The 15,868-nt window shown below is 39.9% G+C and overlaps 1 protein-coding gene across 10 annotated transcripts in view; it reads right to left on the reverse strand.

Annotated features, from left to right (window-relative positions):
* The window catches only part of NBEA (neurobeachin), a 686,692-nt gene that overhangs the window by 15,878 nt on the left and 654,946 nt on the right, over positions 1-15,868 (reverse strand). For 4 of the 10 annotated variants that reach the window (XM_073894686.1, XM_073894682.1, XM_073894680.1 and 1 more), the window contains 6 exons: positions 9,859-9,921; positions 9,450-9,539; positions 6,631-6,823; positions 4,965-5,036; positions 2,902-3,057; positions 2,212-2,382 (listed from right to left, as the gene is read on the reverse strand). In XM_073894686.1, the coding sequence (XP_073750787.1) occupies positions 2,212-2,382; positions 2,902-3,057; positions 4,965-5,036; positions 6,631-6,823; positions 9,450-9,539; positions 9,859-9,921 (745 nt within the window). The remainder of the gene's footprint in view (positions 1-2,211; positions 2,383-2,901; positions 3,058-4,964; positions 5,037-6,630; positions 6,824-9,449; positions 9,540-9,858; positions 9,922-15,868) is intronic. The other 6 variants (XM_073894688.1, XM_073894684.1, XM_025875043.2 and 3 more) reach the window with 3 other exon arrangements.

Consider the following 15,868-nt stretch of genomic DNA (forward strand, 5'->3'; position numbering starts at 1 on the left):
GAAAATGAAGATTTGTAAATATGCAAAAATAAATTTAGATAAAATATATGTGATAATGTGCCATGCTTGAGAATAAGAAAGCCATCCATGGTAGATCAAGTGTCTTATACACATGTAAACACACACACACACACACACACACACACACACACACACATACAGATTCTGCTAAAAATGAAGTTTCTGGTTTTTTTAATGGTATGGTTTTAGAAAAGAATAAATAAGGAGATTAACTTTTTAGTAGAGAATGATATTTGTTATAATGTAGAATTGGTAGCTCACTGTTTGAGCTGGCTGGAAATCAAGCAACACTGAATATTTTTTTTCCTCAAACCGGTCTGTTTGTTCACAACTTCGTTCACAACTTAGAGCAGAGGCTGATACGCATAACGCACTACTTTCACTCACTCAGTGTCTATGCTAAGAGACGTTACTCCATGATATACTTCTAGTTTCTTCATCTGTTGGTCTTCAGCTCCAGCAGCAAGAATGAAACCTCACATAATATTTGGCTGCATCTAGTTCCTCCCCCACTACCTTCATTCATATATATTTCATTTTCATTTTCTTCTCTACTATGATAGGGCCTTTGCTCCTATCAATCAAAAGCCATTTCCTCTTTTTGCAATATTCCTGTCAAAATGCTTAAGAGCGGGGGTGGGTGGGACTTGAAGGGTGGACAGACGTACAACTGGCTTTGATCCTCAGCTTTCTCATAGGCTGGAACGAACAGGCCAGGGGTGGCAGCCTCCCGCCACGCAGCTGAAACACAGCATCTCGTCCATTTGTCAACTACTCTTACAACATTTCAGTGGCAGATACCCAGCATTCCTGGAAAACTCTTATCTCTATCTTGTCATAAAGAGGACCCAAACTCATGGTTCAGTTTGTTTGGGAGGTACTGTGTAAGCTGTGACCAGTGTATGAATTACAAGTAGAATCGCCCTGGTTTAGGTACTTGCCATTTTCAACACTGTACAGACACCATTATTTTATAGGGAATATTTGCATTGAGACTACTGAAAGCTTAGTAATTAAAAACAGTGATTATTTCTAGGCAATCTCTTATCTAGTTCTTCATTTAACAATATATATATTTTTAAAGATTTTATTTATTTATTTCATAGAAAGAGAGAGACAGCGAGAGAGGGACCACAAGCAGGGGGAGTGGAAGAGGGAGAAGCAGGCTTCCCGCCGAACAGGGAGCTCAATGTGGGTCTCGATTCCAGGACCCTGGGACCATGACCTGAGCCGAAGGCAGATGTCTAACGACTGAGCCACCCAGGCGTCCTTCATCTAACAATACTGAAAATCCTATTATGTGTATCACTATCCCAGGAACCGGAGATTTAAAATGGAAAGGGAGAGACTCGTGATCCATTTTAGTGTTTCCTCAGAACAACAATTCCAAAGAATAATAACTGTTCTGCCATTAGCAAAAGAGGCCATGGAAAAACATGTTTGAGAAATTGTGGGTTAAGCAAATTTCAACAGATTTGTTTGTGTAAGTAAGACTTTCAGAACTTACTTACATAGTAAGAGTAAATGCACTGTTTTCTAAAATTATTTTACTCTGGAGTCCCCCATTTTTTCCCTACAGGATATCTTAGGGAGTACTGTTGAATAAAAATACTTGGGAATCATCACAAGCAAAGAAACTGTCTTACTCAGTTTTTGCCGTCCGAATGCCTAGTCTGAAGGGAGTACTCAATCACTGTTAAACGAATAAACAGAGAAATTTACTAGACTGTGTGGAAGAAAGTAGTAAGTGTCCTCACTGAGGCACAAATAAAACCTTATAGAAATTCAGAGGAGGGAGAGAGTATATTCAGTTGAGAGAAATTATACAAAGTTTAATGGATGAGGAGATACTGAAGGAAATTTCTGAAGGATAGAGACATTTGGAGGTTGGGGGAAGACTGCCAACTACAGGGTCAATGTGAGGAGACCTGGAACTTTCCCCAAGTTGAAGGTTACAGTAGGTACAATAGAATAACAAACAACATTCTAGCAAAGATTTTTGCCACCTAAAGCTTTCATATTTTAAAAACTAATGATGTATTGTATGGTGACTAACATAACATAATAAAGTAAAATAAAATTAAAAAAGAATCCTTATAACCCTAGGAAAAGCTGTTAGAAAAATAAAAAAAGCAAAATATATTTAAAGAAACTTGTAGTCTGATGGGACACTTCTACACAAATACTCACTGCTGTTAGGGTTGTCTCCTATGATATGGTGTCGCCCACTCCAGTACCAGAGAAGCAGGGTAGCATCTCGAGACCCAGACACAATGTAGCAGTCCCCGCCTATGTATGACTCAGACCTGGCCAGGCACGTGACCACATCCCAGTGGCCAAACACGATCTGAGTTAATTTCCCTGAAACACACACACAAAAAAACGGTAGGTTTAATTCATTTGCTATTTTTCTTTAAATGGTAATAAGCTTAACTTTATTTTACTAGATTTGTGAAAAGTGGATCTGTAAATGTGAAAATTTATAAGCTAATTCAAATCCAGCTACAGATGCTTTCTTCAATTTCTTCTGAAAAATGATGCAAGAATGTTCCTTGGGAGTTTTAAGGACATGGCTTCGAAAGCAACACAATCATGATTTTCATTCTCCAGGAGTTGGGCCAGACTACGGGGAGGTTTAAGGTCTTTTACTGGACTTGATTTGGGGAAGGAATAGTAGTCCCGTTTGTGCTATGAAATCAGGACTCATGCTAATGTTTGGAATGGATAGAGTTATAATGAGTTACTTACAACGTGAACATTTAATTTGAATCTTGACACTCAAGATGAAAATGTCTACATTATTAAGCATGATTTTATTTTAAGCTCTGGGTCTAACAAAGGCATTTTGAAGAGAAAAAGGTATTTCATAGTTAAGCTTACCTGTTTCTGTAGAGTAAACTCTGAAGCTCTTATCCCAGAACCCACAGATAAGAATATAGCGATTATCTGCTGTGACCACAAAACAATGTGCATTGATTTGTATACTCTGATCAACAAGGTCCGTGATCTGCCGTTTGTTCACACCAGAGTTATTGGCTAAACATACACAGAAAAAAAGAATTTAAAGAAGGATTCCACAGGAGGTTCTTCAAGGAATATTTTTATGCTTCTTTTATCTAGAAATGGGCTTTTAAGGCCATAAGATTATTAACATTTTAACATTTCCCCATGAGGAATAGAAGCTTAATTTTTAGTAGCAGTGGTTATTTATGAACCATTTTACACATCTCAAAGTTGTCAGAAACTTCAGTTCCCTCTCCCCCAATAAATAAAAACAACATGAAGACGTCAGATAATGAATTGAAAATAAAAATATTTAGATGCCTTGAATTCTATACATGTTCACTATGTACAAGTTCATTAGGGTCCAACCAGTTCTGTAATCAGGAGGAAGAAATATTGTGTGAAGTATGGTATAGAAGGAAAAAAAAGTCTTAATCGTTGCCCCAATCTGTCATTTTCTGATGGCATTTACAATTCATGTGGAAAAAAGAGGGGAGAGGTTTGAGCAAGGGATGTTGTTATGTGGGCAGCCCCACAGGGAGCTTTAGGTCAGCAGCTTTAAAGACCTGGCTTGTCAACAAACAGAAGGCCTTTCCAGAATGGGCTGGCAGGGGAGGAGACAAACAGAAAAGATGGGAGAGGGAGTGGGGAGGAAGAAGACAGGCAGAGACTCCCGTGGACAGCACTGGGACTGAATCTGAATAAAGTCAGGAACTCGGAGACACCGTCTGATTTCCCTAGTGCCTGTCTGCATGCTAGCCTGTTCCGTTCTCTGCACTGTCCTTTCAGGCTAAATCCCTGGGCTGAATTCTTAAACAGGAGATGCAGACGATCACCCATACTCTCTCACGCCAATTAGACTGAAGTGCTACTCTTTGTGGACTCCCACTAATGCTATAATAACAACGACCAGGGAGGTAAGCCAAAACAAATTATACTGAGAAAGGTAGCAAAGAAAAAGAAAATCAATGGTTCTGAGTCACTTGAGAACTGTGTAATTGGTCCTTGATTAATTAGAAGAGAGCTGCTAATTTCTCCAAGGTTACATTCCTGCTGCATGTGACACTGTCGATGTTTCTTGGACAAAGGAATAGTTGGACTGACTCTAAAATATTCCCAGTCCTAAACCTTATCTCTTCCCAAAGACATGTAAATGCTATTCTGTGTAGGGGTATAAGTAACTAACTTAAATGACTGCCTTTTAACTTATTTCTGGGTTCAAAGATGAAGGGAGAATTAAGAAATATAAGGGACGATATACCATAACTTGCATATGGCTTTATACTTTTTTCAAGCCACTTTTTTTTTTTCCTAATTTAGTTCTCTACATGATCCCATGAAAAAGTCAGGACAAACATCCTGATCAGTCATGTTGCAGATAGGAAATTGAGGCCTAGGAAAAAGAAGGGGCTTGTTCTGGAGCATCTGCTAATAAATGTGTACATGATTTAAAAATATTTCCATTATCTTTTGCAAAGAGTTATAGCTCATACGTTTGCAATTCATATGAAATCTTTAATTAAAAAATACTGGCCTATTGAAAGGAGATTTCTAGAAAAGATGTCTTTCATGTTAGTTCTCTTCAATGATTTTTTTGAGTCCTCACATATTTTAAATATTTTAAATAATATATAGTTGTTAAAGAATAGTTTAGTCTGAAGGAGAGGACAGTTTGGAATGATTTGCCTTGTTTAGAACCAACTTAAATGAACTCCTAAAAAAAAAAATCAAGAAAATGCCACAAATACTTGCTTAAATACCAAAAAGTCCTTAGATGGCATATTATGATCTACACAGCTCCTTGACGGTAATTCAATGTTATCTGCACACTAATTTTATGGCAGAAAAATTATCATTCGACTACCTTTTGTAATAAATAACTACATAGGAATCTGTGGACAGTCAGCATTCATGAAAATGTATTTTTGTTGTTAACGTACCAATTAGGGGGTCCATTTCAATGGGAAGATGATGAGCTTGATCCAAAGAGTATCCTGGAGCTCCTCTGAGGCCTAAAGTTTAAACAGAAGGAGAAAACTACCACAAAAGTCTCAGAGAGAAGGAACTTCCTAATAAGCAGTGTTCTATGATGATTGTAGAAAAGCTGTATTGCTTAAAAATTATTTGGCAAATTGTTGTAAGAATGATGGTCATACTACACATCTTTGTAGATATTCTCAAAAGAAACCATCCACAACAGGGACGCTGGCTTCTATGTCAGATGTAGGAAGCTGGAAACAGTGTTCTTATCCTAACAACAAGAAGAAGCCGCCTATAACAGAAGATCACAACATTTCTTGAGCCCATCAGCGAGCTGAGATTCCGGGCAACCGATGAGCTTGAAATCTATGAAGCTGTGTCTGCAAGCGGGGGTGGGCGTGAGCATGGCAGGGCTCACCTGGGCCAGGGCAGAGGGGAAGATGGGACTCCCATTTTCCGTCAATAGATGGCAAGTCAATTGAAGGTAAAAAATGGAGCCACACCTAAGACCTTAAGCTCAGGAAAAGCTACTACCAGAGGATTAATATTTAGGGCTTGATTGAGTTATTAGTCATAATTTTTTACATGTGATTATATAACATATATAATACTTTTGAACAATGCTAAAGAAAAAATTAATCCTTTACAGTTTTTTTCTCAATGCAAAATATTTCTAGAGGCTCAGACTTCTGTGAATAATAAAGTTATATTTTTTCTTAAGATGTTTGTTGCATCTTTCTGATCAAATGGAATTAGTTATACCTCATGTTGATAGTATCACCGATAAACATAAAATAAGTGCATTTAGAAATTCTTAGAAGAATAAGCTATGATATACTTGATACCGTTTTTCAGAGCAATACAGAAGTCAAAAGAATAGAAAAATTCAGGTTAATTTACCATGGCTTATCCATTTAGTCCTGGAGACAGTGAGAGTCCTGGGGTTTCCGAGGATATCGTAAGGGGTGAATTTGGCCAACTAAATCATTTGGTCACATCGACTTCTGTCCTGGTTAGGTAAGTATCAATATGTCTAATTTTGATAATAGAATCCTATCACTTCAAGATGTACCAGCTGGAACTCTTGGGAACGAGTTTAAAGAAAACATACATGAAATCACTAAACAATTTAGATTTTGTCTTTTCTCAAAGACTCTCAGCTCCTCAAGGAGGGAGATGGTGTCTGTCTTGTTCATTGTTGTGCTCATGGCTATTTGACAGAGTGGCCATTCAAATATTTGCTAACTAAATTATTGAAGTGGAAGAAAGAGAATTTGAAACCAGATTCAAACTCACTTTTGTTAAATATGGGATAAAAGTGGTTTTTCTTTTTTCCTGTGGGGCAGGCATAGGGTAGGGTGGGAGGACCTGAGTTAGCTGTAGACCTGCTTCAATTTATTGAATATTTATTGAACACTTAACCATCAGCCAAGCATTCGGTGAGGCCCCAACACAGAGCAACAGTGGATGAGACAGACAAGGCTCCTCTTGTCAGGTCTGGCACCGATTTGCTCTGCTGCTGTCCGTAGATAATCTGGCATACCAGCTAGCCCCCAGCGCACTTACCTTCACTTAACTGCACCTCCTAAGACCCCTCTAGTAAGTGATGCGCTTGGACACACATACCTACTGTGTTGTGCCATCGATTCACCGCAAACAGCCGGCTGCAGGTCACAGTCACCACCGCAGGGATGGTCAGGTGGGGCAGTGTGTTGGCTGCTACGTGGGTCACCGGAGAATTTGATGGGAACTTCAGCACCATGATCACATCCTGTTGCATCTGATCTTTAAACATGAGTGGACTCTGTGGAAGGAAACACTGTTGAATAGAAAGGGAAGAGAGCAGAAGAAAACAGAAGGGATAACACAGTTAGTGAAAGCTCTGGGGAGACGGAGGTTAACACAGACGAGGCTAGCATGAGCAGAGAGCAAAGCAACCTGAACTTCCATCCGGGGAGGATGGCATGGGGAAAGGGGCAAGGGCCCTGTGCCACCGCCGGCTGAGGACACGAGATCATTCACGACCAGCCTCAGTCTAAGCCTCTCGAGACTGCGGGGTGAGACGTGAGCTCCCAGGTCCGTCTCCTGATGCAGCAGCATTATTCAGTGCGGTGAAAAACGTCAGTTGAGTGGAAAAATTAGTGAAGTCAGGGACTGACACTGTTTACATGAAAGATAAGGTGAATGGACTGATACTTTCACTTTTTACCTGGCTGATCTGGCGTCATGGCTGCAATCTAAATAACTAAAATATACTGGCCTTCCCCGTCAGAGCTTTGCACGCATCTCTGCTGTGGCAATCCTGACTGGTTATGGCTGACGCCTCCTTTCTAGACTGTGCGCTTGCTGAGGGCTACCCCTTTTTCCTTCCTTCAGTCTGTGCTTTCAGACGTCTAGCATGTGCCTCGACAGACAGCAGACACTATCGATGCTACAGTTCCAGCAACTATAAAACACCATCAATACTCCTGCATTGAAAGCCCAAAATGGGGATGCTGGAAATAGCCATTATGTCGCGTTCATAAATGTTCTGTAATTGTTTTCTATACGTATGAAGTGTCTGCTCCACGAACGTAGAAGGTTTTAGGTTTCCTTTATGAGCAGTTCCATGCCAATTTAGTCTCTCACAATTTTCCCCAGGAAAGCAATGAATCCTGACTGGGCACTTCTCCAGGATAAGTATTTTTATTATTATTATTAAACAGAGACAACTAACACGGGAATAAAACTCTTCTGCCAAAGCATTTCATAAAATAAAGTGTTAGAGATACTCTCTTAGCTTATTAAAAATACTTCATCTAGGGGCGCCTGGGTGGCTCAGTTGTTAAGCGTCTGTCTTCAGTTCAGGTCGTGAGCCCAGGGTCCTGGGGTCAAGCCTCACAACCGGCTCCCTGCTCTGCGGGGAGCCTGCTCCTCCCTCTCCCACTCCCCCTGCTTGTGTTCCCTCTCTTGCTGTGTCTCTCTCTGTCAAATAAATAAAATCTTTAAAAAAAAAATTCATCTAAGGCTTGAGGCTCCAAGGCCACCTCCCCTTGTCTACACTGTGACTGTGTGTTCATATGAAACCGTGTGCTTGGTATCAACCTCTTTGCTTTGTCACAAGCAAGGACCAATTTCAAGCAGAAGAGTTCATTAGTGACCAAAGGGGCTGAAGCTGTTGGAGCCATTGTAGAGAGAAAAAACGTTTTCAAACAAACACATTTATTTGTTTCACTAGGAGTTTGACTCGATAGGTCTGGAGGATGCAGCCCCCTCTGTGTTGCCAGTTGCTTAGCGTCATGCCTGACACACAGAAGGAACTCGATACGAATTTACTAACTGAAAAAATAAATGAAAGGTCTGAACAGTACTTCCGCCACAAAATAACAGCTTATAAATTTGTTTGCACATATACTATGGACCATATTTCAGAGCTCTTTACTCCAAAATTAGGGGACTTGCTGCCTTGATAACTGCCTAGAAAAATGGATGAACTTTAATTCATTTTGCAAACATGTTCTTTTACCTTCAAGCATTTTTCACTTCAGTAAAGAAATCAGTGAAAACCCACAGCTTAAAAAATAAAATGCCTTCCACAGAAGTTTCTCGGAAAAAATGTACCGTCTTCAAATTAAAGAGGGAAATGTTGTACAATTTGCTAATAGACTGAAAAAGGCCTGTTTTGTTATGAAAATGAGCTTTAAAAAAAAAGAAAATGAGCTTTTAAAATTCCGATTAAAATGAAAAGAATATTACCTCTTCCCTTGTAAAACGGGAATACAAGTTTTAATATGAGGAGGTAGTGGTGATGATGACACCAGCTAACATTTATTGAGAACGTGCTGCACACCAGGTGCTGGTCTAAGTGCCCTATGGTATTAAGTCATGAAATTCTCAAGGCAGATGGTATTTTTGCTTTCATGTAACAGATGTTGCAACGTAAACAGGGAGGTTGAATACCTTGCCCAGGTCATTCCCTAGCTAGAGGCAGAGCTGGGGTTTGACCAGACTGGCTCTGGAGCCCTTGTTTTTAAACCCTCCTGCCTCTGCAAGTTACCTCTGTATTTCTGCCCTCTTCTTAAAATGAGCTACTCCCCCTACTCAACCTTGCCCCAAAAGATTAAATTGGGCCATATCATATTGTGTTGCTATTATATTTTCATCCTACCTTATAAATCAAATCTAATTCTGGTGCCTCTATGTGTCTGAATGAGTTTAGGCAGAGGCTAAAGTCAGAGAAGAAGGCAATTGTTGTGAACCCCAAATTGGGTGAGTGTGGCAGGACGTAAAGGTAGGAACCGCACTCCCCTCTGTGTCTCCGCAGGGTATCAGCATATACTGAGCCTGAAGACTTAACCAATACACCGAGAAGCCTTTAAAAACGCTGCTGAAATGACGATCTGACTTGACGCGTACCCAGGTACAAAGAAAGCAGAAAACTTTCTTTTCAGGCTGCTCTGTCTTACCAGGTGCATGGCAGAGCTCCGAGGCGGATGTGGCTCAATAAGCAACTGAGATGGCGTCTGTCCAAAGTTCTGTATCTGGGCCTCCATGGCCTGCAGGGGAAGGAGAGTGATTGTCATAATCAATGTGCATCAACGAGAGAGGTCAACACACTCCCTGACAATGCAAGTGGATCCCAAGTCAGCCATGAAAGAAGTCCAGAAAATTCACTGGGTGTTCTTCTCTCAGGGTGCAGAATCATCCAAGTGTTAGTATTTTGTAGACAGGCTTTGCTTTCTCCTTCCAAACATGCTTCCGTTCACCAAGTGGCTATTCTTACGTAGAAGCTGGGGTTAAATGTGGGAGTGTTATGCCTGTGAGTGCATGCAGCTGAGGCCAAAGAACACTCAACACTAAATACACCACGTATACCTTAATAAAGTCCTGTGTAAGGAGGAACGTATGGGGATCTCTAATGAAATAAGCTTCTGGGATCTTGGGAAAAAAGAATGATACATAAAGTCAGTCCACCAGTGATACGAAGTAAAATTCAGAAAATCATATATTCCAGCCAATACAGAGGGTAATCATTAAGACTTTTGTATAATGATTAATGATGGCCAAATTTTCAGTACAAAAAAATATATTTTAGCATGTCATGCTTTTTTAAGATGAATGCTGAAATATTATTTAATGTCTATAAGGTATGAATTCACTTCTCTCAAAATTTTTTTGAAATTTTAGAGATAACCAGCCCAAAGAGGAAATAATTCTTTGGGCATCTTGAGCTATGAAATATTTTATTAAAGCCTGTGCAGCTAGAAATATTAATGAGATTTTATGGCTCCCAATGAATAAAAATAATCTTGGATCTCAAATTGTCTGGACTGTATAATATGCCTTTTTCTGTGTGTATGTCAAAGATATAATCTTATAGAAGATTTATGTATTTCTTCTATATATAAATCCTACAGGCAAAAAAATTTCAATATATTAAGCTAGCCTAACAGAAAAGACTTTTCCCAAAATACTGTTAGCACGTAATTTAAGTCAACAAGGAGAAGCACCATATTTACAGTGGTCATTACTGTTACCGTGCTAATTTTTCCCCTAAAATTGTGTGCATTGTGGTTGCACATAAAAGTGAAATACGAAACTCATTGCTGAGTGCTTAGGAATGCAGGTAAGGTGGTAGATGGCTCTCGACGCTGCAGTGCCGCTAATCGCATTCACTATCTAGAAATCTTATTTATAAAGTACTTAAATTTAACAATCTGTCCACCTAGACTGCATTTCAAGAAAATGTTTATCAATAAAAATGTGAATTTTCAAATTTATTAGCAATATTAAACATGAATGCATCATTATCTGCCATATTTTAGCAATTGCATAAATGGGGCTTTGGTTCTTTTATTTGCAGAGGCAACAGGATGAATTATTAAATCTCTTTAAGTGCTGTCCAATCTTAATGTATCCATTTATTTGCACGGTGTCCACACATACGCAAAGTGTGACTATTTAAGTAAATCATACTCACATAGATTCCATCATACTTTATCTCCCCAGTGCAAGATTTACGATTATAAAAGAGGGAAAAGACCGTTTCTGGTTAGGTTCACATCATGAACAATAAACTCCTGAGAGTTACTTGAAAGAAAAAAAATAGTAATTTCATTGTTAAAGTTGCCCTGGCTAGAAAATGTCCAATACCTAGCTTAATGTATCATGAACAGCTAAAGTCGCTCTAACAATAGGTCCTCTGGCTTGTGTTCCGACTCCTCCAGAAAGAGGACTGGGGTGGGGTGGGGGGAGACAGGGGTAAAATTAAATACAGTTTAGTCTCTAGGTCAGTGTTTGTACTTAGTAGGTAGCCTTTAAATGGCCATAGAAGGACTAAATCCACAAACATGCTCTGCTTGACTTGATTTTTGTTCTGAAGGGCAACTTTAAAACTATACCAGAATATCTTAGGAGACTCACTTACTTTGCAGAAATCTGTACAGTTCTCTTCAGATCCTTTTTGGACTGAGGCAGAGTACACACACGTATTTATTTTAAACAACTCTCAAAGGGCATCAGGATAAATATTAAGCTGTGATCAAGTTAATATTGTGATTTTGCCCTTTCATTAAGATAATCGATTCCCTACACTACTTAACATTTATTTATTTTTTTTAATACTAAACTGAATCCCTCTTCCTTGTGATCCAGATCACATGCCTTCATGACCTAAAAGTTCTTATTCCAATATTTATCTTTTGGCTCTCTTATAATCCTGTCTACCAGTAATTCCTTAACCCCTGATTTAAAAATATACAGATCTTTCTGATCTGGAAGAAGCACACTGCCTCCTCTGAGTTCTCTCCTTGTCATTACCAACCCATTTGAATGGGGAGTGAGCACCTACTGATTTTCTTCACCTCTCCCCCGTTCTATGTTTTCTGTTCTCACCCACATCTAGAAAGTCATCAATGTCTTCTTTCTGTCAAGAGGGAAGTACTTTGTACGGGAGGGTGCCCGGGGATATACACAGCCCATTCTGTAATCTATGAAGCATAGCAGCTGAGTCGTTGTTCTGAGAACCACTCCCGATGTAGGAGAAAATGCCTCCCCTTCATGCAAAACTTGGACAGGGTTCTAAATCCTTCCCAGACTCCCTAAATCATAAGGAATGTCCTCCATATTCTCATAGCCCTTTTTTCCCCCTTTATCATGAAATTCAACGCACAGTTCTTTACACAGGTCTGTTTGCTCAGACTGTTGATCTTTGCAGGTCAAGGCTGTGACTTCGTTCTAAGAGAGTTCAAAAACATTTGCTGAATATAGAAGTGGAGCAACGGTGGGACATTTGTGCAAAACTGAAAGGTAGCACAGAAAAGGAAAAGCAGAGTAGTAGAGAAAACACTGGAGTGCTTACTCTAACAATTCAGTACTACAAAGACAGTGAAGTTAACAAACATTGTTAAATGCTTACTCAATGCTGAGGGATAAGAAATCAGATACCAGCCTGTCCTCAAGAAGTTTTCAGCCCATGAGGATATAAGATGAGTGGTAATCAGGGCACACGGTAGGTAGGGGACCATGGTGGAGGCCATCCTGGAGTACAAGGGAGCCCAGGAGTGATGTCTACATTAGACTCAGGGTAGAGCAGGGCACAGGGAGAGCAGGGCTGTTAGGAAAGGGGCTTTCAGAAAAGGGACAAGAGCTGAGTGACATGAATGATAAGTAGGAATTTTGGCCAGCTGACAGCAAAAAAAGATCAGAAATAGTGTTTTAAAAAAATTCAACATATGTCTATTTTTCTATACACTATTCTGCATGGGTCAGAGAGACTTAATCTAGCTTTATTTATTCATAAAACATACACTTACTGAGCACCTACTATGTACTGGGTACCATTTTAGATATTTATGATATTCATCAAGCAAAACAGATAGGTTTCGAGCTTAACGTTCTAGCCAGGATGGCATAGGCGCTCACATTCAGCCAGATATCACAAGCCAGCAGCGGTTGGGCTAGATAGAAGCAGCTCACAGATATACACAATGGAATATTATGCAGCCATAAAAAGGAATGAGATCTTGCCATTTACAACGATGTGGATAGAACTGGAGGGTGTTATGCTGAGTGAAATAAGTCAATCAGAGAAAGACATGTATCATATGACCTCACTGATATGAGGAATTCTTAATCTCAGGAAACTGAGTGTTGCTGGAGTGGTGGGGGGTGGGAGGGATGGGGTGGCTGGGTGATAGACATTGGGGAGGGTATGTGCTATGGTGAGCACTGTGAATTGTGCAAGATTGTTGAATCACAGATCTGTACTTCTGAAACAAATAATGCAACATATGTTAAGAAAAAAGAGAAAGAAGAAGATAGCAGGAGGGGAAGAATGAAGGGGAGTAAGTCAGAGGGGGAGATGAACCATGAGAGACGATGGACTCTGAAAAACAAACTGAGGGTTCTAGAGTGGAGGGGGGTGGGGGGATGGGTTAGCCTGGTGATGGGTATTAAAGAGGGCATGTTCTGCATGGAGCACTGGGTGTTATGCACAAACAATGAATCATGGAACACTGCATCAAAAACTAATGATGTAATTAATGTATGGTGATTAACATAACAATAAAAAATTAAAAAAAAAGAAGCAGCTCACAGGTATGGTTTCTATTTCAGCCAACATTTATAGGTCAGAAAATTTCAAATAAATTGGATTTTTTGGCGTCTCTCAAAAAACGCAGAAGAGGTGGTTCATCAGCATTCCTGCACAGCAACACCTGGCTGGTGCCAAGGCACAGGGGCTCTTTTGTAATGCCCACGGCTCACAAGACCCAGGCATGCGCTGTCTCCCGGCCCGCTTCACTGGTTTATTCCCTGTCTGACTCCTACAGACTTCAGCATTTGTTAATCCTCTTAAAATCTACTACCAAAACGTTAATTTGTATTACAAGGAAGCTATCGCTTTATAGATCTACAGTAGTCCCGTGTTCATCCTCGGGGTATATGGTCCAAGATCCCAAAGAATGCCTGAAACTGTGGATGGTACTGAACCCTATGTACGCTGTTTTTTCCTATACATACATACCTATGATAAAGTTTAATGAATAAATTACGCATGGTGAAAGATTAACAGCAATGACCACTGATAAAACAGAACAATGATAATATACTGTAATAAAAGTTATGTGAATGTGATCTCCCTTTCAAAATACCTTATGGTACTGGGCTCACCTTTCTCCTTAGGATGATAATGTGAGATGGTAAAATGCCTATTTGATGAGGGGCGCCTGGGTGGCTCAGTTGGTTAAGCATCTGCCTTTGGCTCAGGTCATGATCTCAGGGTCTTGGGATGGAGCCCCGCATCGGGCTCCCTGCTCAGCAGGGAGTCTGCTTCTCCCTCTCCCTCTGCCCCATGCACCCCCCACCCCTGCTTGTGCTCTCTCTCAAATAAAATCTTTAGAAAAAAATGCCTAACCAATAGTATGAAGTGAGGTAATGAGGTAGGTACCGTGACCTAACATCAAGCTACTGCTGACCTTCTGAGGCTAGGTCAGAATCACTGCTTCCAGAACATGGCTGACCTCGGGTCACTGAAACCGTGGAAAGCCAAACAGTGGATAAGGGGAGCCTATTGCATTGCACTTTCCACTGAAGCAAGAATGAACTGATACTGTATGTGTGAGCTCATGACTTTTATAATGTCTATGAGAGAAGAGTAAAACTTGGGAAATAACTCTGTCAATCTAACTTCATCGAATCTCAGCTGTTATCCATTGTGAAAAGTGTCATTAATGTATATACTATTAAGAAGTAAAAAAATGTTGCCAATTCAACTATGATCCACCACTGATTGCAAGACACACTGTGATATGGAGTGCTGAGAAGTGACAATGACAGGCATCTCAGAATCAGTAAGTGATACTAACATTTTACATATAATACACAGCAACAGAAGTCTTGCACACTTCATATAAATCTAGCATAGGTAATAGACTTAAAACAGAAGATTTTTCAAAACAAATCTGACTGACAAAATCTTTGGTGTTTTACAAATAGGAAAGACCATGTATTTATGGGTCTTTAGCGGGATAAGATAAAAAATACAGATCTGCTGATACTTAAATAATATTCCTTCTTAGGCCTTTGTAATCACTGAATGTGGCATCTTAGACTAAAGCTGCTTATGTGCATCCACTTTAATTAACTGTGTGTGTGTTTTCTCCCTTTTAACCAGCACTCAGATCAAGACAGAGGGCTTTGGCACGGAACTGGAAGTTTCCACATCTTGAGCTGGGTGGTGTCTTCGTGGGAGTGGGACGGTACCACCCTCCTGCCTCTTCACAGCAGTTTTCCCCACACCTCACCCTCTGCCAGGTTAATCACGATTTTGATGATAACTAAATTGCACCAACAAAATTACCATCGATTATTTTTTCTTTTCTCAAACTTCTGATAAGTAGAATCATACAGTACCTCTTTTCATGCCTGCCTTTTTTTGATCAAAATGCCTGGGAGATTCATACCTATTGTTCTGTGTATCAATGTTTTGTTATTGTTGTGGCCATTACAGTGTCCCACTGCATCCGTCTGCCACAAGAGATCAATTCTGTCCCTGGATATTTGGGCTGCTAACAGTTTCAGGTTATCATGAATAAAGTAGCTTAGAAAATTCTTGCACATTTCTTTTGATGGAGGTGAGCAGTCACTTTTGTTGGGTGCATAACCTAGGTATCGGGTTGCCAAGTTAGAGGGTAGGAATATTTTGTTTTACGGCCAAGTTGTTCTCCAAAGTGACTCTACTGATTTTGTGTATTTATTTGTATAAGTATCTGTGACTGCAGAATGCAGTGATCAAGCTGTAAATAAAGTGATGATTCAGACTGTGATCTTTGAGGGTGCGGATCTGCTGGAACTCTTACATATCAAACTCAACTTTATCTCAGAA

The sequence above is a fragment of the Callorhinus ursinus genome, unplaced genomic scaffold (genome assembly GCF_003265705.2).
Source record: "Callorhinus ursinus isolate GAN/ISIS: 27379988/994484 unplaced genomic scaffold, GSC_fseal_2.0 scaffold7, whole genome shotgun sequence".
Taxonomy (NCBI): Eukaryota; Metazoa; Chordata; class Mammalia; order Carnivora; family Otariidae; genus Callorhinus; species Callorhinus ursinus.